This window comes from Corvus hawaiiensis, chromosome 5 (assembly GCF_020740725.1).
Source record: "Corvus hawaiiensis isolate bCorHaw1 chromosome 5, bCorHaw1.pri.cur, whole genome shotgun sequence".
Classification (NCBI taxonomy): Eukaryota; Metazoa; Chordata; class Aves; order Passeriformes; family Corvidae; genus Corvus; species Corvus hawaiiensis.
In genome coordinates, this window is record NC_063217.1 from 15,669,916 (window position 1) to 15,692,714 (window position 22,799).

Consider the following 22,799-nt stretch of genomic DNA (forward strand, 5'->3'; position numbering starts at 1 on the left):
TTTGTTATTTTTTTTCTGTAAAAATGCAATATCTTATAACTGTAGTCAACTGTATTTTTTTATAATTCACTAAACATGTGTATATGTTTTTATGCAGTCTGATAATGATAAATTCAGGGAGATGCAAGAGGATGAGTCACACTTACCATCAAAAGTAAAGTTTGGTGATACTGTAAAAAAGCTTAAGCAAAAGTCAACAGTAAGTACCAATTCCTCCATTTCAATAACGATTATTAATTTAATTTAACCTTTATGTGGTTTCATGATTCTGTTTGAAGAAGCAGACAGAATTCATTCTTAAGCAGCGGAGGTTTTATTTAATTTACAAATTCACAAGCAGTATATGCCAATAATTGAAGTATATAAAAGGAACCTTCATCAAATATAAGAATGGCTTTGGATCATTTGATTAAAAAACCAAAAAAACTAGTAAACTATCCATCTGGACACAATTACTGGAGTTTGCAGGAAAAATATGTCTTCTGTTTAAATCCTTTTTATAGAATGCCACCAGTTGGCAGTTAAAGCATTTTACAGACTAGTATATTGATATTAGCCACAAAGTACTACTGTTAATTCTTTTCTTAGGGATTCATCCTAAAGCTAAAGGGTCCTGGGTCCTTCAGAGACAAAAGGCCATTAGAAATTTCTCTTCATATCATTTACCTGGGTATCTGCTGTATGGTCAGAATTTAAACTTTGGTGTTTCTGATTCTGGTTTATATTTAAAACAATAAGCATGTTAAAATTAGACCAGGTAACCTTTTAAATAACATTTTGCAAGAAATATTCAATGAAGTATATAGCAATAGAGAAAGTTCCATGTATCATTGACAAATTTCAGTTAGCTTCAGCATTTGAGTGAGTTCTGTTTGAGATAATTATTATCTTGTAACGAATGTTTATACATGCTGCTGGTTCATATTATTAATGGGAATATTTATTCACTTGCCCTAGTTTTCTTATAACTGCCATAATAAAGTATCTTTGTCTTCTTTTTTTAGTTCCAGAATGATTTTCCTTCTGAGGAAGAAGCATATAATTTCTTTACATTCAATTTTGATGCCGTACCAGAGAAAATCAAAGCTGGAGCCAGGAAAAGGAACGGATTAAATGAAGAAGAGGAGGTAGAAGAGGAATGTGTTGAAACTCGTGAAGATGAACAAGAGGAGGATGAAATGGTGAGAACTATAGGATAAATGTTCATATATTTTTTCAGAGTTCTGTTAATTTTATTAGTCTATACATAATGGCATCTTGAGTTTCCTAAAAAATTCTCAAAGTGTACTTTCTCAAGAGACTTTCTTAAGAAACAGATGAACTAACTAAAGAGATGTTTGCACTTAACCTACAGGATGAAGACGTGCGCCTAGTTAAAGATGATGATTTATTCATAGGGCAGACAGATGAAGATCTTCTGGTAATGAAACCTGTTGATTGTGAAAGCTACTCCGAGCAACTGAAAAGGGAAAAAGAATTTCTCTTCATTCCCAGCATGTTAGCAGGTATGAAGACTGTGCTTATCCATTTAGTTCCTGGATTTTTGTATAGCATGGCACCCTTTGATCTGCTGAATAAATCTTGCATCAACTGTCTCTGGCATCAGAGAGATGTTTAATTGCAGCTGACACTAATCATCCAGTCAAGTGCGAAAAGGTCTGACAGCATGGATTAGCTGGGAACATGCACACCTCAGCAGGTCATCACCTGCTACACTGGCAAGCATACTCAGGGCACCTCAGTTGCTCAGGGGTAACTTCCTCACTGCTGGCTGTAGAAAGTGCAAGGTGCTGGCCTCTCTTCTGCTGCTATTTAGTGTATGCAGCAGGTTACAGGTACACACATCTATCTACTAAGGATGGCTCATGCACTGTACATTGTAACTTAGACTATTTATTCACTTGGCTACATCTGCAGCTTATTCCTTGTGGCGAGTTTGTCATGAGTCATGCAACTAACGTAAGGATTTTTGGGATTCAAGGAGCCATTTTTGCAAAATCTGAGTTTGTGAATTAGTCAATATTAATCATGTCTCTGACCTTTTTTCCTTATTCCCACAGAACTACAAAGTCCTAAAAAATTGCTTTATAATATCACTTGATATTTAATATTTGAACTGGAAGAAACAGAAACAAGTCTCCCAGTGGCATATACCAGAATGGTACCAGTACAGCTTGCAGTGCAATGTCAAAATATTTGACATTGTGTGCCTCTGTTTTTTCATGTCTTGTAATTTAGTTTTGACTACTTCCTGTGTGATCCACTGTGTTCTGATTTAGGGGATAACTTTTATTGTAACCCTCAGTATAATCCCTCCATGTTTTGAGATTGCTTCTTGAAAAATACTGAGTCCATACACACCGTGAAACAGCCTTGCAGGCAGGCCTTTTAAAAGAATTCCACCTGCTGTTATTTGGCTAACATAACTCTTTATGCATGTTCTGTATTTTGTATGAGACTAGCTTAAGGAAACTGTTTATTAACAGGAGGTCTGATTAATCTGAAATTTTCACTTTCCTTTGGAAAGGCTTCAAAATGCTCAGTTGCTACTCAAGGTTTTTTACACTGTTGTGCAAGCAACCATTAATACTAAACTCCACTAAGTTACTTGAAGTATTTTTTGATGAGGAAATTTTTTAATTATCGGTTTATTAGAATTGTGACACTTCGTGACACTTTTATGAGAGATCTGTCTTGATTAAGAAAAGGACCTGTTTTAATTCTGTATTTATTTCTTTTTTTCCTATGCAGAAAAATACTGCTGACAGCATACTTAATATGCAGTGCTATTCGTTTTAAGAGTTAACAAACTAAAACTACAGTTACAAGATATTTTACATGGTTTTCTCTTTAATTTCTCATTAGTGCCTACTTCTGAGAAGATACCTGGAAATATGCAGCCCAGGTACCTTGAGGATGAAGGTCTTTACATAGGAGAAAGGCCCTTTGTATCACAGTCTAATCAAAATATTTTAGAAAACAGAATACTCAGACAGGACCAAGTAAGTCACTGCTACCGTTTTAGTTGTAACTTTTATCAGTATTTTATTTATCTTTATAAGTATCTTATTTTTGTTATAGTTAAGCAAGTGGATGGTCATTCTGATATGGGGCTTTCATCTTCAAAATGTTTGGCAGCATCAGATGTTGGGAAATACGGATTATTGTAGGAGTGCTTTTTTAGTGTAACCCCATTGTCAGAACACGAGACTGGGTCTTAAAAAACTGGTTTCCTTTCCTGGCTCTGCTTGTAGCCTGCTGGAGAACAGATCACTGATCAGTCTGTAAGGCTAATTAAATATTGGTATAGATTATCACAGAGATTTTAGAATCCTTTCAGATTTTTAAGAATGTCTTATGGAAAGACATGGGAAAGTGGCTTGGATATATTTTGTCCTACTGTATTATCTTCCTATACACGGTAAGGTGTGTATTGTTCAGTATAGACTTAAACTCCTGAGCAGCAGCTGCCCTTTATATTATATTTTTTTATGATTCTTCATGTGCTTTTGTGAATCAGATTGGGAACATTTGGATCTAAAATTTTTGAATGGCCAGTTTCAACCCCGTTAGTTTTCTTGTTGACTTCATGGTGTTACCACATCGACATATGGCTCTCGGGTCAGATTAAAACAGGTATGGAATTAACAGGGTAGGGCAGCATCCTTGGACAGCTGCACTGGTTTAAGCTATATATGAATCCAGGTAATGAGAACAAAGGGAGGAATTAGGACAATGTCAAACATGTGAAGCCATGGATAGCAATTGGTGTGTAAAATACTTACCTAATCTGCTTTCATAGATGTTGTTTAAGTAGTTCAGGTTGTGGAATAGAAGATTTGAGAGATGCTTTATTAAATTATCTGACCTGCCATTTAGCTCTTGTGTAAATCAAGTCTTATAATTCTTTCAATTTCAGTGATTTAAGAAAATAACATTTAAATAAGTGATGTGTTGATTTTTTTTTTTCTTTTAAATGTGTAACACTGCACATGGAAAGAAAAACCAGTATAATCAAAATGTGAGCAGCATCTTGGTTTTTTTAATTTCAAAACTTACTTCTGGTATATTTGAGGATTTCATTTTGTTGTATTAGGAAAGTTTTGCTTATTTCAGTCACAAAAAATTCATAGTCCCCTTTTATTCTGTATTTTTTGTAAGAATTATAATTTTGCAAGTAAATTCTTTATAAAGTAAGAAGCAATATATAATTTTGTTTTCCTTTGTAGGGGAGAGAGTGGTTTGGTGATGATGGCAAAATCTTAGCATTGCCTAATCCAATTAAACAGTCTTCTACTAGGCCTCCAATATTATCACTTGAAGAAGGCATTGCACCAGAACTTGAAACAGTGTATAGAAAGGTAGGCATATTTCATATATGTGATTCCTGAGACCCAGTATCCCAGTTCTTCTGCACCAGAAACTCCAGTAACCTGAAGGGTTTTGTGCTAAGAACCATGACTATTGTCTACTTTTTGTGATTTCATATCTGTTCTTTAAATGAGCTCTACTTTTTTAAGAATACATTTGTTTTTTCCTGTAAAAATGCATACAAAAGGATGAAGAGTTTAGCTGATGGTGCTGGTTGAAATAGTAAAGTATCAGTCCATGACAAACACCTTTAAGTCTGTTACTAGGATCCTTGTGAGGCACCCTTGGATATTCTCATGCCAAAGTAGGGTAGTTCCTATATTAGTGTATATATAAAGTTTCCTCATGTAGACAGCAACTAATTTTGAGTTATGTAGCATCAATTCAGATATTTTTGGGAGGCTGTGAGATTTTTTTGGTTGTTGTTGTTTTTCTTGTTTGTTTTGTTTTGTTTGCAGGGTTTTTTGTGGTTGTTTTTTCCTTAGTCACAGCATACCTACCCTGGCGAACAGCAGTTTCAATGTACAATCAGTACAAATCAAAATAAGTTTCAATTAAAACCATTCAGCAAGCTTGAAGCAAGCTTTAATTGTTCTGCTTGTTAGAGCTCTATTACCCTCTTGGAAAAGCTGACTTTTAAGACTTTTAATAGAGTGTTCTTTTGGGACATGGAAATGTTTCTGACTGTTGCTGTTGATACAGATTTAAATGTGGCCCTTTACTTGATGATGGTGATAAATATGAAATCCACAAGCTGCATCCAGTACCACAGATCTATCTATGCAGGGAGCTTTTGCAGGCAGGAGAAATTTACTGTTTTGATCCTGTAAAGATAGGCCAAGAGTGCTTATGTTTCAAGAACACCATGTTTACATGGACAGTGACATAGAAATATCTAAATCACTGTGGTAAAGTACTGAGCTTAAAGGGTCCTTTATAGGCAGAAGAATAAAGCATAAGGAATTCAAAGTTGTCATTTTTATGACAGATTGTATCTTACTAAACATTTTGATGAGAAACAGAATGTGGAAGGATCAGGTGGACTCAAGTGTGTTTCTTGGCCCATTATATCAGTCCTATAAAAGAGCTGTGCAACAGTTAAATTTCCCTCCAAATCCCTCTTTTTCCTTTTCTCGGGAAGAGACTGCAACAAACACTATGTAAGTAACAGCTTCATCTTCTATGGTACCAGAATATCTCTGATGAATCTCTTGTGAAGGATCCTAATAAAGGAGCAGGAGTAGTCAGGCTGGAAGCAGTGCTAATTCTCTTCTGATTTCAGTAACTTGAGGATGTAAGCCATGGATATCTTTTGGTTGCAGAGGGTTGAAGCAGACTTTTTAAGCTTTGTTGCTGAAAGCTTCTGTTGGCCTTCATTGGTCTGAATTTCCCTGGCGTTAGAATGGGGAAGCAAGTAATGTATTTCCTAATGTACACAATCTGTATGGTCTACAAGGAGAGCTGTTCTGTGAGAGCTGCACTGTTTATCCCAGAGCTCAATTCTAGGAGGAGATAAAGCAATACTAAACAAATGTGTCAAAAGAGAACTAGCAGGCTGTGATTTTTCTAATCCAGTGTCATTGCCTTCATTGCTCAGCAAAACCTTCAGTACAGGAAGATGACTTCAGCCTCATGTAGGCTATAAAAATTCTGTTGTGTAGAATATCCATGGTAGTTTTGTGCCACCCACTCATCAATAAAGCAAAAGGTTAACACAGTTTAAGACTCAGCATTTAAATGTAGGTAGTGCTAAATGGGTCATTTTCTGACAAAGAAAATCTTTGAAAGATACTGTTGTCAGCGTCTGTAAATCCAGTTTATTCTTTTTTTCTTTCAGGCAATAAAAATGACATCTTCTAATCAGTATTTTGTTGGACCTGGAGATTTTCAGGGGCTGTTTCAATTGGATATTGATATTTCTGGACTGATATTCACCCATCATCCCTGTTTTAGCCGTGAGCATGTGTTAGCAGCTAAACTGGCTCAGTTATATGATCAGTATTTAGTAAGAAAACAGAAGAATCTCACCAAACTTCTCACAGACAAGGTATTTCTGTTCTTTGTATCGTATTGAGACAATGATGTGACAGTTTTAGGTAAAAGTGGAATTTGTCAGAAGTTAAAAACCTAAATGAGGTTGCTGTGTGTTCAGTGCAGAACTGCATTTTTAAGATGAGGAATTTCTTTGAGCTTTGGTTTTGAATTAACTCTGAAGTAAAAGGAATACAGTAACATTTGCATAGTATTCCTTAGAGTATCTAAAATGTTTTCCAGTGAGTGACAGGTCAGACATTACAGGATTGTATACAGCAGCTCTGATAGGGAGACAGCAAAAGACATTATTCAGTGATGGAGGGAAGTTAGTGAAGTTTAGTTTCAGTTATCAAATCAAAGTGAAAGGAGTCAGTTTAATTTCACCAAGTTTTACAAAAGTAGAACCCATTTCCAGGCATGTATCTGTGACAGATGCTGTGTTTTAAATGCATACTGCTGTCACATTTCCTGTGCCACTCTTGTGGACTCTTCTGTTTTTGGCTCTATTGCTGGGTGAGCTTGACTGGGCTGCTCATGCTCTGTGTACCACCAGTCTTCCTCCCTCTGTACATTGGAAGTAATGGTAGTGGTCTTCTCTGGTGTAAATGTGTACATGAACATTAGGCATTGTCAGTACAATTCTGATGTCATCAGGCCACACAAGAATACTTGTCTGTTAAAAATTAGTTGGATTATAAGTACATATACATTCAGATTTCCATAAATTAAAGGTGATGATTTTCTACATTAAAGAACTATTATAAGGGAAAAATAATCATTGTATACAAGCTCATTTTTATATTAGTGTAATGAGGATCAGTAGGTGGTGTACAGATACTTCTGAATTTTTAAATAAAGCATTAGGCTGTAGTTCTAATGATGGACAGGTATTTCATACTGTGTCTCAAAATAATTCCTTGGTATACTTTGTTCTGTTCATACTTTTGAAGGATTTGCCTTAGTGCTCTGTGAAATAGGACATTAGGGCTATCCATGTCCTCATTAGAGGAACCTATAAAACCACAGAATCATTAAGGTTGCAAAAGACCTCTAAGCTCATCAAGTTTAACCATTAACCCAGCACTGCCGAGTCTGTCACTAACCCATGTCCCCATGTGCCAATCTGCACATCTTTTAAATACCTCCAGGGATGGTGGATGTCCCTGCACAGTCTGTTCCAGTGCTTGACAAACCTTTCAGTGAAGAAATTTTTTCCCAAATCCCGTCTAGCCTCCCTGGAACTTGAAGCCATTTCCTCTTGTCCTATCACTTGTTATTGACAGGAGAGACCAACATCTGTCTGCAGCCTCCTTTCAGGGGTGGTTTAACCTGGAGAAAAGGATGCTCATGATGGTCCATAATTATTGCTCTCTACAGCTGCCTGAAAGGAGGCTGTAGCCAGGTGGGGGTCAGTCTCTTCTCCCAGGCAACCAGAGACAAGTCAAGAGGACATAGCAAGAAACTGTGCCAGGGAAGGTTAAACTGTGCATCAGGAAGAATTTCTTCACTGAAATGGGGATTAGATATTGGAATGGGCTGCCCAGGGAAGCAGTGAAGTCACCATCCCAGGAAGGTCAAGAAATGACTGGACTTAGTGCTGTGGTTTAGTTGACATGGTGGCGTTCTGTCAAATTCACTTGACAATCTGGGAGGTCTTTTTCAGCCTTAATGATTCTATGATTCTGGGATTTTCTAGAATTACCTTTAGTGGCCCTTCCTAGTCCCAAAAAAGGCTTTTGTGAAAGGTGGGGGTTTTTGCTGACTTGAGGTCTTTTTTCACCTGCACCTTTGATTCCTGGCTTTCAGAATACTCCCTAGATCAGTCTTTCCCCTTGATGAGATCTGTTACAGTGATCAAAGTTAGTAAATCTCCCTCATATATCCAGGGATCCTAATTAAAATGTCATGCTGAAGAATCACCTCACAGACATGGCAAAACCCTGTAAACACAGAATCAGGACAGTTCAGGGTTTTCTGTCATTAGTAACTAGCTCTTTCCTGTCAAGGTGCATTACACTGGATGATTTGTTAAGCCATCTGTTAATTACTTTTTTGTTTGTTTGTTCAAGCTGCATGCTTTGAGGAGTGCTGTGCAATACAGTATAGAAGGTGGTGGTGATGGTGTTCCTGTCACTCAGCAAAGCATATCTGAATACAAAATGGAAATCAGGTGAGTATGAATTCATTAAATTGTTGGTTTTTAAAATTGTATTCCTTTTTTCCTTTACATGTTGCTACAGAGTATGATTCATGTCAGACTTTTAAATTCTATTATAAATAGCTCTAGAAGAATTTTGAGGATTTAAGAGTTGTCACTGATAAGTGGCATAAAACATTATGAAGAAAATACAGTTTAGGCTGAAATTTTCATTCAAAAGTGGTCTAATTTGATTACTTTTGTTAATTTCTTAGTAGCTACTTACTGGTATGTTTGTATAATTAAATTTAATTAAAATAAAGTTTCAGTAGACTTCAGCTAGATGCACAAAATTTTTACAATGCAACATAATTTTTTGAACAGACAAAACCCCTAGTTTTTTCCATCCTCTTCCTCATTACACAAGTGTTCTTGATTTGCTTCCCATTCTTAAGTATTTTGGCCATGTTTTTGCCAATGGCTTAATACAAATAAAGTGGTAGAATTTTGTTTTACAAGATTACAGTTATTGTTCTTGGACAAAAGCTGGGTGGTAAAAATACATTACAGTTTTTGGCTCAGTAGTGACAGTTTGTATTATTTTTGGCAGATGGACAGTGATGAACTGTAAGTGTTAGCAGTATGATAAACAAGAAGTTATTTTGGACATCCGTGCTGAACAGCCTTTTAACTAGTAGATAATAAAAGTCTGAAACATTTTCACAATCTAAAAGTAGGCAGTAATGTATTCATTTAAAGAAACAGAAGTATAAAGTGATGTAATGGGTCACATGATAACATAATATGAAAAAAAAAATTTTTAATAACAATTCTACTTTCAGCCTTGAAATTTACATCTGCTAAACTTATGCATCCACACACTCCTCTTACATTGGGAATTATTTCTTCAGATTTTCGTTCTTCATGTACACTGTCTTGTAATACATTGGTATCTGTACAGAACATAAAGTAGTGTATCATTCATTATTTTATACTGAAGGACACAGACTTCCTTCCATTGAAAATGGAATAGCTTTTGGCAGTATCTCACTAACATATCTGCTAGAGGACAAGGAGCAGGAGGTGTGCAGTTACCATACAGTACCTCAGAGACAGGAGCTCTCACCAGAGAAAGCATGAGAATGGTGATGGGAAGATTCGCTGTGGGAATCAGATTCTTGGATTTTGGCATCAATGTGGAGGCTTGCTTGATAGAAATTCCAATTAGAAAGAATATAACTTCTATGTATCTGACGTGTTTTTCTAGATCTTGAGTGCTTTAGTTTAGTTTCATGCTGTTACGAATCTGGAGAAACTCAGCTGAAATCAGTGAGATCAGTGTTGCCTAAGTAACATGAAATGAGTTTGGCTGGTATTAGTCTAGGGCTTTTCATATCTGTATTTCTTTCTGGCTACATCTCTGTTATTGGAAGCTGTTACACATATGAAGTTCAGATGGGCTCTGGAATTTTTTGCTGTCATGGTATTCAGTACTAACTTGGACCACTTATGTTGGTAAAATCATCTGACCTGCCTTGTCTCTCTTTCAACACTGCATTTTCCTGATGGTCAATGTAGAATACTCATGAGAAATTACAGACATGTAGCATGGACAATAATCTAATTGTTTCCTCCACCCTCCAATTACATGACAGATGTATATGCTTTGCATTCTGAAGATCAGAGCTGTAGTTTTCCATTGGCTTGAGAAAGAAATGTGGTCTCAATACAGAAAACTTTTGCACATTAGTAATTTCAGCCCTCCTGTCTTCATTTCCTGAAGTAGGAAGCCAACGTGTGCTGTGGATTCTATGATTCAGGTTCTTGTGGGTGATGTATTTTAGCAGAGATGATTCTCTACTGAAAGGTCCTGCTTCCAAATCCAATACATTAGATAAGTGTGATTACTGATCTGTATGTTCCTCCTGCCTTTTAAGTTTCATCTTCTAGCATCATCTGGTAGACGAAAAAGAAAAGGTTGCTACATGGATAAGTAATACTCGAACTGCTAGCTAATGAAGTGGAGAAGTTACTCATGTTGCTTTCTGAAAAGTCTGCATTTCTTCTTTGTTTACTGTTTTCACTGAATTGGCTTATGCTGTTAAATGATGTATGATGTCTTCTCTCAGCTCTAATCCAGCCTCTGTCTTCCACATTCTCTAAATATTACAAGTCCTAATACGTTAGTTTACGTCTTTTTTTTAATCACAGACTTGTTTTTCTACCAAGATAGTAGTGGAAACAGCCTGTGCTTGTGCTGCATGGACATGTACATTGGAAGTGTGTGATGGTCATTAAACATGCTAATGAACAGCTCTTTTACAATCAGATTAGAGGGTGGAAATGTGAAATACCTATTCTGAGACAAAAGAAAGGCTGTGTTAATTTTGTTTGTATTAAGAATCTTTTATATCTGTCAAAGGACTTACTACATTACTTCATCTCTGCATGTCCTTTTTTACTGGCGCTAGAAGCACATGAAGTTTAAAACATCTTTTGTAATGTACACGTGCACTAAGCATTACTTCATAGCAGCAGTGTAGGTTTCCTGGGCTGTTGTTTACATGAATTTACTTTAAAGTGTTTTTAATTATGTACAGCTGTAATAAGCATTTCCGAAAACTTTGAGATCTCTAAAGAACAGACTTAATTGAAGTCAGATTGTTCAAAATGAAAGAGACTGGAATATAGGAGGAAATCAAATCCTGCAATCTTCAAGTCTGGGTTTTATGCTCCTTGGATTTAAACCACTGCAGCCATCAATCAACCTGAAACCCCCATCACTTGGCTTTTGGTATTCCAGTTTTTTCAATCTGTTGTTCCACTGAGTTAGACAATTCCAGTTGATCATGTGCTATGTATGTGTATTTCTAGACAAACCAGAAGACTTCGTGATGCTGAGCAAGAAAAAGATAGAACGTTGCTTAAGACCATTATCAAAGTTTGGAAACAAATTAAATCCCTCCGGGACTTTCAGAAGTTTACTAACACACCCATGAAACTTTATTTGAGGAAGTATGTCTTGATAACACTTTTTGTACTTTATTTGCTAACAGTAGAGTTGTAACAGGATTAGTTAATTTGGAAACTTAGAATTCTGATATGCAGAAGTAAGACTTTTGAGCAGTGCTGGCACTGTTGAGCCTGCCACTATTCCTTTTGAGTCTGGGCAAGATGGAAGGTTAAAATAAGTAATTACTGTGGCAGAAAGGATTTTCTACAGACTAATGAGTAAAGAAAGTTACTATCCAGAATTAACATAATTACTCTATCTGCTATCAACTCTTAGAGTACCCATGCTAGTCTTTTTAAATAAAACACACTTCTGATATAATGAAACTATTCATGGAGAAGTAGATTTCTGTTATATATTACAGACTTAATTGTAACCCTTATGTAATTCTATGCAACATGCTGGTAATTGTTGTTTTGAAGGGAAGAGGTTGATCAGAAATCAGATGAAAAAGCATATGAAGCAGAAATTCAGGCTGAAATAAAGGAATTACTAGAAGAATGTATGGAAGAATATGAAAAGAAAATGGAAGAGCATAAAACTGAGTTACAAGACTGGAAATCTTGGAAGAAGACACAGGTTTGTTTAAATCATTCAATTTCACAGAAAAATAAAATTATTACTTAATGTGTCAAAAATTTGTCCTAATACAGAAAAAAAAAATTCAGGAAAGTTATGCATAAGTTTTATAATGTTCAGGTACATTCTGTCTACTTAGAATTTGTTGGTCAGGTAATTCTTAATTAAAAAATTAAAATGTATTAGGTTTTTGTGCAGCACTGTTTTTCTGCTATTGATTTTCAGCACTTCAATTCTTTCTTTCAGTTTGTTACTTTTGCAGGATTCCTGTTAATTTCATGCCTTTCTTGCAAAGAAAAAACATGGATGAATTTTGTGCGTGTGAGTGGGGTGTTTCTAATGAACAAGCAGTTGATGTCATCTCATGTAAATCTATGTTTGGGAATGTCTCACAATGTTCAGGAATGTCTGACTGAAAGATTTAATTAATATTCTAGCCTTTCACCTCTGAAAAGCTTTATTGCTAATAATGTATACTGTAGTTAAGGTCTCAGTTGTGCTTTAAGGGGATATTGAGAAATACAGATGCTACAGCAACACACTGCAACAGGATGATCTCTGAAACAGACTGTGGCAAAACCAGGTTTACTTTCATAGTTAGGTGGCAATGTACTGGATACCTCAAGGTAATGGTGATTATACTTGATTATAATTATTGCCCAGCTTGAACACCCTGGGTTTTTGGATACCAAAACAAAATAAAGCCTAAGGAAATGCTTCAAATACAGTTTTCAGGAATCTAGTGTGTCTGCTGATACTTTCATGGAGAGTTTTTTTATGTACATGCAACTGCTATGGAAGGCATTTAAAATATTTGAGAAGAAGCTGATATGCAGGAATTGGAAATTCCTGTGGGATTTCAAGTGGGCACATGACTCATTACCATCATGTTGGTTCACTTGTAGGATAAGGTGAATAAATGTAAACTGTGAAATGAAGGCAGGTAGTCATGAACATTGATCCTCATGCAAACTGTTCATCCACCGGTTATGCCTTCACAAATACCATTGTGGCATCTTTTTATTGTGCTAGTTACAAACTATCTTGAGACTGAGAAGACTGTGGTTCTTTCCTTTTAGAGAAATTATCTCTCTGTCATACCCAGAAGTGCTTTATTTTATTTTACTCAAAGTACTTTTTAGCTTTGTCACTGTTGTTGGTTTCTTACTAGTACAGGTCACATGAATCAAAGACACTAGAGGTACGTGAGATTAAATACATTTAAAAGCAAATACAAGAGCAAGAAAGATAACATAAAATTAGGCAAAGAAAGAATATTTCGTAAGAAAAATATATTAACAAGTTGTTTGGCTTACTACTTTAGTTAATGAGGAGAATCTGTTTGCTTTCTTTCCTATTATTTTGTTTATGATGTCTTAAGTCGTGAAGTGGCCAGTGCTTCCAGGCAAGCTGTACTTCCAAGTAATCTAGATGTCTGTGGAAGGAGGAGCTGTTTTGCAGTTGTTTAAAGCTGAACATGCACGTAAACACTGGAGTTCTACAATTTAGGAGATGCTGAAAGGCATGTTCTGTTTGTTTATCCTTGTTTGGCATAAGGAAGGGAAGGGATCATTCTGCTCATGCTAAAGATACTGCTAAGCTAAAAAACTTGTGCTCCAAAGTTTGTGCATCTCAAACAACTGTGTCTACTGGCTGAGTAACCTTCCTGTAATCCTAACAGAATGTACATGGTAACTCAGGCAAATGAGAACTCAGCATCTAGCCAGAATGTTCAAGAAACATGCTGATTTTGAAAGGTGGTAGAGAAGATTAAGTAAATGTTTTGCTTGGAGCACATGATGGTTTTGAAGCATATGAATGGAATGTATTGCTGAATACTGAATGTGATGTAGTTCTTTACAATGAGAAAAATCTTTTGGGTGTGTGTAATGCTAAAATTATACTGTCGTTTTACTGTACATACACCATCTGTGTTTTAGCATTTGTGAATCAAGAGAACAAGAGAAAAAATTGCAGAGATTGAAATGAGTTCAGAAAGAACATTACTGTTTTTATATGCAGAAGTCCAAGAAGAAAAAGAAGAAAAAAAATACTCATGTAGATGAAGAATCAGAAGAGTATGAGTTTGGTGAGGAACGTATAAAACCCATCCCACCTAAAATGGCCAATGACCTTGAAATAGAGCAGCAGGTTAGACAAAAAGCTGACAACTGCAGAAGGAAACCTGGAGAGCCTATTCTAGTTCCTGAGCTGACTCTCTCAGGAAGCGTAACTCCAACTGAGCAGTGTCCTCGGTAAGATAAATGTTGGCCAACAAATTACCTTATTTGTGATTTTCTGTTATTTTTAATTGCTTGTTTATACAACTTCAGAAGCATGAGCGCACCATTCTGTTTAGCCTAGTGATGAAACTTCTGCTTCTGAAGGTGATATAACTTAATTCATTTTCAAGTCACATATAACCTTGTACATAGTGCCCTTAAAAATTTAATGTCTGCACATTCCCGTTGAACCTTCTGATACTCCTTGGGCATCTGCACAGAACAGTGGTGTAGATACAAAGAAGCTGGTTTCAGTCTAGAGTCTAGGTCACTGCTGGCAGTACCACTCTCACTGGCTAGTCCTTTATACTAGGTCTGTGCTGTAGATAACAAAGGGAAAAGAAAGAAATTGTGTAATAAACCAGAGATTTCACTCTGGATAAAAGAAATAAATGTGTTTGTTTTGTGTTACTTTCCACATTTGCACACGCAATTTAAAATACATCTGCTGGACTTCAGTAATTTAAAAACTGCTTTGTTTTGTACTTAGTTCACAGATAGCCTCATCAGGGAATGCTGCTTGGCTGTTGTACTCCCAGTGACTAAAAACTTCAAAATTTGAACTCAATTTGATATCATTTGTTGTGCTTTGGAGGAACAGAGTGGAAGGGAATTTTTTTTTCCTGGATAACTTCTTTTCTATGGAGTTAGCTTTAGTGGATCCAAAGTTTGACTTTGGTCATTTAAAAATAATTTTATAGTCACAAGAAGATAAAACAATCGTTAAATAATAGTTCTACAGTCATTCCTGTGTAGTGATATTTTTGGAGGAATACCATCTTTATTTAGGTGGGTTCTGTCTCCCCATGAGAAGTCAGATTTTCATTAAAAAACAAAATAATAAAAATATTATTAAAAATTATATGACGGCTTGTTTGACATATTTGCAGAGCAGAAGTTTTGCGACGAGAAGACGTGAAGAAACGCTCAGCATTTATAAAAGTCCTTTTCAACTCCAAAGAAGTGTCAAGGACTGTTACCCGACCAATAAGTTCCGATTTTAGAGTTCACTTTGGACAGATTTTCAATTTACAAATAATCAATTGGCCAGAGAGTTTGAAACTACAGGTAGATGATGATTTATCGCAATAACTTTTAAAAGATGATATAAAATGTAATTACTCTTGTAATGCTTATGTTTTGCTCTGCGATAGTGTCATAAAGACTGAAAAACCTGTGAAAGACCCTTTGTAAATCATCAATCTTAAGCTCCTTCCTTGCTTCTCTAGTCACAAACTTTTAACTTTGGTGCTATGTTTTTGATGCTTATGCTTTCTAGATATATCTAGAACAAAACTATATGTTGGATGGGAGAAATTAAATAATTGGCACTTGTGATTAAATATGTTAATGGATTGGCCTCTTAACTTTGGAAAAACTGATTTAGGTTGCAGATCAAATTGCTAATGTTTTATTAAAACATTCTTTTCCACACAGTAAAACCATCATAATGTTTACTGGAGGGGAATAAGAAAAAAAAATAATTTGTAGTAATGTCCATAACTCCGCTTGACTTGATCACCAGTGCAGTTAAATCAAGCCACTACCACTCCCCATTCCAAGTATGAATTAATAAATGATTCACATGAATACTTTTCAAAGTTAATACAAAATATATTTAGGGGAAGCAGAATCAGGATCCTACTTCTCCCTTCATAAGATTCCTCTGGTTAGGTAACACTGGTAGTTCAGGGGAGGGTGTAAAAACCCCTTGTCTGCTTATTTATTTAACACACAAATTGAAAAGGAGAAGGAATACCATTTGTCTGGGTTAAAAACGTCTGAATGGAGGAATCACTCACATCACTCTGAGCCTGCAGCTGGCTAGGAAAGAGAGAAGCAACCTGCAGTGCTGCCAGAATGGGGATTGTGTGCCATACCCTGCCTTTCATGGTAAGGGAGAATAAGTGAGGCAGAATCCCTCCAGAATCTTCACCTGATCCCAGTGACTGTGTCACAAGCAGTTGCATATTATACAGTGATTCTCTTTAAAGCCTAGAGCTTGTCATACTCGTGTTAGGGGCATTAGAAAAGTGAATAGGATAGACTTTTAGGAAGAATTCAGATCAAGTAAGCCACTGATAGCTGAAATATCTGCTAATTGAATATTTTAGAAAGGGAATTAATACAATTGCCCTAAATTACTTATTTCATGCTTCAGCCATAGTAAAACCTTTTCTCTCAATACCCTGCAATATGTTTTCAACTTATCAGGAATGCACATGTAAATTTTTTCTTCTGTCTGTCATCATGTTTTTTTTCTAGATTTATGAAACTACAGGTATCAGCAGTACCACCTTGTTGGCTGAAGTGTTCTTACCTGTTCCTGAAACTGCAGTTCTGACAGGCACTGCTCCTCTGGAAGAAATAGAGTTCAGCAGTGATCAGCGTGTGATGTTGGACCATGAAGGAGTTGGCAGTGGTAGGCACTCTTGTCTTCCTCAGTTCAGCATTTCTCATTTTGCTGAAACCATGTAGCAGTAAGAGGTTGGAGGTTTCAGAGTAAATTCTGCTAAGAGCCTTTACAGGTTCTGTAACTGAGTCTTCCATAATAATAATGATTCTTATTATTGAAGTTTGCTATTGAATTTTTGTCTCTTACTACTTTGAAGCTCTGAATAATAAAAATGTGTCTATTTATTATTTGTCTTGTTGTATTAGTGGAGCTTTACGACCTATAGAAGATGTTTGGGGTTTTTTGAGCATTTGAGTTAATCAGGCCTCTGACACTGCAGAGCAAGCAGATATCAATCGTTGTAGCTCCAGTGATTTTAATGCTTTAAATCACTGAAAAACTGTTTGTAGAAGTGTATATGCAGAGTAATTTTTTGTCCTCCTATTTGCTTTGTTGACAACCTGCACACACCTTTTCCCTGGGGCTTTAGGCTAAAGATGAAACAAGGGAGAGATAGGAAAAGGGGAAACAAGAAGAATACAGAGTAGCATATGGAACTTCCAAGTTTGTATAATGAATTTGAACAGCATTGTGAGATGACTGACTTGCATAAATTTGCTTTATATAAAAATACAGATAAAGCTAGAGCAGAATAGATAAAAAACTGAGGAGGAAAAAAACAGGGTAAAAAAATCATTACAGCATGTGTAAATGTCACTGACTATGATGACCAAATTAAAACTGTGTGTCAAAAGCTTTAGGACTGACTTTTCAATCATACATAATTATTTTGACTCTGAATTTCTGTTTTGGTAATAAAAGTATGCTGAATCTGAAAACTACCAGAAATATTAAATGGTGTGCATCTGTGGAGAAAAAAAAAAGAGCCTTTGTCATAGCCTTTCCTTCCAACTCAAATGGAAAGCATTTCTGTAGGTGTAATGGAATCTTTCACTCATTGTTGTAGAACAGAGTTCTTCCCCACAGCATGCAGCAGAATCATTGTTTCACATTAACATTTTTATATAAAGGCACAGGTTATTTGACTAGTCATTTTCTGGAAGTATTTTTAGAAATGTTAAGATATGTTTGAATGCATAAATATACTACTTTGGATTTTTCCCCCTTTATAGGTGTGTCCTTTTCATTTGAAGCTGATGGTAGCAACAAAATGAGTTTAATGACCTCAGGGAAAGTATCCAACAGTGTCTCTTGGGCAGTTGGAGAAAAAGGAATCCCCTTAATTCCTCCGGTATCTCAGCAAAACACAGGCATTCCAAGGTAATAAGATAAGAATTTTCAGTGATTCATGGGAAACTGGTTATATTAGTATTTTAAAAAAATGCACTTTCATAGTCAAGAATTTTCATTATCTTTTTCCTTAAATTTAGATGCTTTACTCTCTGCTATAACCCTCTGCTGATAACTTAGGGTACATATTTGTGGTAAATATCTTTTTGTTAGAAATTTTACCTTTAACATATTATTTCTAGACATCATCAAAGTTCAATTCAAGCTGGTTAATTCAATTTTATGATTTTCTAATAGAAAGTGAATATATTGTTAAGGAACCTTCCTGTAATCATTTTGCTAAGAGCAGAAACTCCAGCTCTTTCTTATCTGGAGTGCATTTGGAGAAGCTATATAATTTGCCCTGAGGCTGAAAGTTGGTTATTGTAGATTATTTGTCCATTCTGTTGCTTTTGTATAATTCCATAAAGTCAAGGAGATGATACATAAAGGCTGCTTTTGTAATGTCCTTAGGTACCTTCACTGTAAACCATTAAGAGTTTTCCCATACTCATTAATATTGAGCAAGTATTAATACTTCTTCCAGCTGATCAGTTTGCCAGCTTTTTATTTATTTAGAGGCTAGACATTGGCTTACAAATCACTCTCTTACTATTGTTGACCAAGCTGCAGCCATTCAAGTACTTTGCTGATCAACATACCAGTATTCTGCTGACTTCAGTGAGACTAGAATAACTTGAGATTAAAATCTAAAGATGCATTCCCAATGGCTAACTTTAAACTCTGGAGACTAATCACTGTAATAAATGGAAAAATGAAGACTTTCAGAAGGAAGTTATCTGTGAAATACTCTTCTCTGAAACACCTTCTGGTTGAACAGCTCTCTGTGGTTTTCCATTGTCTGTTGGGAAGGTTGGAGACAGATTTTCGTGACTAATGTTAGCTTTTGCTACCCATGAGCTTTTTAGCACAATTGTGATTCGGTTGGCATTTGTTCAAGACTGGTGCCTAAAGATAAACTTGATGTTACTGCTTTATCTGCTGCTCCAGTAACTGCTGGATATTTGGCTGATTCTAACCAAGCACAAGACAGATCTGTAAGTTTTTAAAGGTTTCTTGAAAATACTCAAGTAAATAGAGAACAAAGACTCAAACTAGCATCCCTAACAAGAGAAGGGGCAGCATCCACTCCTGTGGTATTTGGCTAATAACTCACTTGTCCTGGTGTTTTGGGCTTACGTGTCAAGGTTTGAGTAGCAGGGGGGCTTCAGAGGTGGCTTCTGTGAGAAGCCAGAAGCCTGGTGATCAGGGCAGTGTACAAATGGCCTCCAGACTACCTACCATGCTTCCTTTCTTGAGAATACAAGAAAGTGAGCAGGAGCATCCAGAGGATAAAGATTTGGGACTTCTTACAGGAAGGACCATAAGCAGTGCTGCATCACAAGAGAGAAGGCTGCAAGGGTTTCCCAAGCACAGGCAGTGTCCTCTTCAGCCACCATGCAGTCTGGACATGACAGGCAGAGCAGAGTGCTGGCAGCGGTCCCAGACATGATGAGAGGATGATTCAGGCCCCAGGGTCTATGCAGAAACAGCAAGGAGGGGCAGAGATGAGGGCTACAATGCAGGTCTGAAAGCACCATCCAGGAGACAGGTCCAAGACAGGAGCTAAGATAAGCACTAGCAAGGACTGTATGTTTTAGAAGTTCTTTGTCAAAACTTTTATGTTACCTTTCACAGTGTGAGGCAGTTTATCTTCTTACTTGCTAGTATGCAATGTGGAATAGCGTAGGTGTATCAGAAATGTGTCAATAAGCACCTTATTACTTTGTATAAAAGTTGTCTTCCACCAGCTCCTTCATATTTCACCTTGACTTTGCAATTGATCATTCTCTCAGTTCCATAGCTACAACTAAGAACTGTGTACTGGAATTTACTATTCAGGTTGTGGGGAGCTTTTTGGGTTTTTCTAAGATTGTTTTAAATACTTTCTTTAGATTGCTAAATCAAATGTGGTTTAGGTGTAAGTTCTGTCAATTCTGTCTTTTTAGTGCTTTAAAAAATATTGATGCTATTGCATCTATCGGTACATCTGGCTTAACTGATATGAAGAAACTAGCTAAGTGGGCAGCTGAAGCAAAACTCGATCCAAATGACCCAAACAATGCAGCTCTGATGCAGCTGATCATGGTAAGTGATGTTTACAGAGGTGAAGGGCTAATGCAGCTGTTAAACTCCCGGTCACCAGGATCTCCCCAGGCAATCTGCATGCATGCCAGGGAGGTAGCAGCATTTGAATTTGTGATGGACATACTTGTGTGAATGTTAAGAAGCAAAATATCTACTAAAATATGATTTATTAATCCATATAGTAGTGGGTTGTTTACATATTAATGAATATGATTTATTAATCCATTCACTAGTGGCAAAAAATAGGTAGAAGGGAATGTGCCTACAGATCAGTAATAAATTAAAAACAAAATACAGATTTTGTGTTTGTTTTTTCCTTAAAGTGCAGGGGAATTTCTAGTGTGCTTGTGTGGTACTAAATAAAAAGCTGCTCATTAGTGAGGATTGCACAAAGAGATTGTGGGTGTTGTAGAAGCTTCAACTTTTCTAAACAACAAATTGAGGAGCTATTTACATAGCTGCTTAATTTACATGGCTGTTTATTTACATAGCTGTTTAATTTACATAGCTATTTACAAAGCTGAAGTTCTGTAAATGGATCTCCTTTACAGTACAGCTTCCTAGGTTACTCTGACATTTTACAGTTTTCATACTCTCTAATCTTTTGTTTATGATACAAGGAAATAGAATTTTATTGTATTCTGTAACATATAATCTCATATACTTTGCTCAGCAAAACCCAACTATAAAATACTTGATGTTTCAGTCTGTGTGATCCATTTTTATTGCTTTTGCTTAAAATGAACATTCTTGCAATATGCATGTACAACTTAGAAAAGCTGTTTTATAGATTTTTGTCACTCTGTATGAAAAGGTTAATATTTTTGTTACTAATTTAGATTACTACAAGCGGAGAGGCACATGTTCCTGATTTCTTCAGATTGGAACAGTTGCAGCAAGAATTTAATTTTGTTTCTGATGAGGAGTTTAATAGATCAAAAAGATTCCGACTCTTGCAGCTCAGAAACGAGGAGGTGACAGAATTCCGAAACTATAAGCAAGTCCCTTTACATGAACGAGAAATCAGTGAGAAAATCTTCCAGGTAGAATGTTTTCTGAAATACTTCTTTTCTAGTTTAAGTGCTTAGAATATTCGACTTGCAGTTACGTTAAGTGGTCCTTTAAAGAATGTAAAGCTATGGTGACATGAAAAAAATGAGAATTTCAGTCCTTCAGTCTTTTCTAGTGTTATTTTCATCTAGTTGAAATAGCTTCCTTCCAGGGCAATATTTCCACAGCTACAGTGTGTTAAGAGGTAAATAACACAGAAACACTGCTGTAGACACAAATGTTATAAAATAGTTTTCGTTAAAGTTGAGAGACTTTTTTTTTAAAACTGATTTCAGATATAGGAAGGTAATTCAGAGATAATTCAGGCTTAGGCTTATTAGCTTTTGAGCTCTTTTTGAGGGGACTGTTAGAAGCAATGACTCTAACAAGAATTAAAACCTTTTTTTGTTTCATTAGAGCCTATGTTACAGATATTTCTGTTTTAGTATGTTGCTCCAATTACCTTACTCTGTCCTTGCCTGTCTGTTAATTACCTTATTGAAATGCAATGTGTGCATTTTTTTTTATTTGGGTTATACTTCAATTATTTTTATCTCAACTCTGTTATTAGTGTAAAGTCATGCATTTTTTTGTTCTTAGCAATTCGTGTAGCTAAGGAGCATTTTAGCGTGTTCATTGCCTTAGCAGGATCAGAATCATCTCAGATTCTGGCAACTGCTGTCTCATCCCTTCTTCTTCTGACATAGATTTATTTGAAAAACTCCTTTCTTCCTTTCTATTGGATGATATGTTTTTAAAAAATATATTTATTAATGCACTCATATCTGTCTCTTTGCAATAGATATTATTAATTTTTACATTTGAGGTTAGTTTTGTATCTTTTATTTAAAGACGTACCACATCTTTAGTATACCTTTCTGATCCAGTTTATTTTATGGACTATTTTCATTCATTTCATGTTACCATTCAAAATTTGAAAACCATAGTTGAAGAATTATTTTGATGGGGGTTGTTGATTTTTTTTCCATTAAGGTTAAATTGGATAAACCCATGATTACCCATTCCAAGTTTATTTTATATGCTGTGGTCTTCAAAACTAAGTTTCAAGTGATACTGTATTTCCTAGTTGGTTTACTAGCTATTTGGCAAAAAAGTCTGTAAATTCGTAGAATCATGGAAATACTATTTGGAAAATACTGTCTGGAGATCATCTGATCCTGCTTTCTACTGAAGTGGTGGTACTGTTGCCAGCACTAGATGAGGTCAGCTGTTTATTTGTCTAGCCAAGTCTTGAAACCTCTAAATGGGAGACTCCACTGCATTTTAGGATAACCTGTTCGAGTGCTTCGCTATCCTTCCAGAGATTTTTCAAAAAAAGAAAAAAAAGTCACATCCAACCTGAGCCTTCCAAGTTGTATTTAATGGCTGCTTTCCCTTGTTGTACTGTCTGGAACTAGAGAGACAATTTTGGCACCTTGTTCTTTGTAACTGCCCCTCGAAAAGTTGTGGGCAGATACTGCATTGCTCATTAATCTCTTC

General features: G+C 36.0%; 1 protein-coding gene across 6 annotated transcripts in view; it reads left to right on the top strand.

The window, feature by feature from the left end:
- LOC125326126 (complement C1q tumor necrosis factor-related protein 7) overlaps positions 1-22,799 on the top strand; it is a 118,042-nt gene that overhangs the window by 71,354 nt on the left and 23,889 nt on the right. For 4 of the 6 annotated variants that reach the window (XM_048303980.1, XM_048303981.1, XM_048303982.1 and 1 more), the window contains 15 exons: positions 98-199; positions 1,005-1,181; positions 1,355-1,505; positions 2,866-3,002; positions 4,230-4,361; positions 6,209-6,418; positions 8,475-8,575; positions 11,417-11,557; positions 11,978-12,134; positions 14,157-14,389; positions 15,307-15,484; positions 16,682-16,838; positions 17,945-18,092; positions 20,111-20,249; positions 21,089-21,292. In XM_048303980.1, coding sequence (XP_048159937.1) covers positions 98-199; positions 1,005-1,181; positions 1,355-1,505; positions 2,866-3,002; positions 4,230-4,361; positions 6,209-6,418; positions 8,475-8,575; positions 11,417-11,557; positions 11,978-12,134; positions 14,157-14,389; positions 15,307-15,484; positions 16,682-16,838; positions 17,945-18,092; positions 20,111-20,249; positions 21,089-21,292 — 2,367 coding nt within the window. Of the gene's footprint in view, positions 1-97; positions 200-1,004; positions 1,182-1,354; positions 1,506-2,865; positions 3,003-4,229; positions 4,362-6,208; positions 6,419-8,474; positions 8,576-11,416; positions 11,558-11,977; positions 12,135-14,156; positions 14,390-15,306; positions 15,485-16,681; positions 16,839-17,944; positions 18,093-20,110; positions 20,250-21,088; positions 21,293-22,799 lie in introns of those variants that run through there. The other 2 variants (XM_048303985.1, XM_048303984.1) reach the window with 2 other exon arrangements.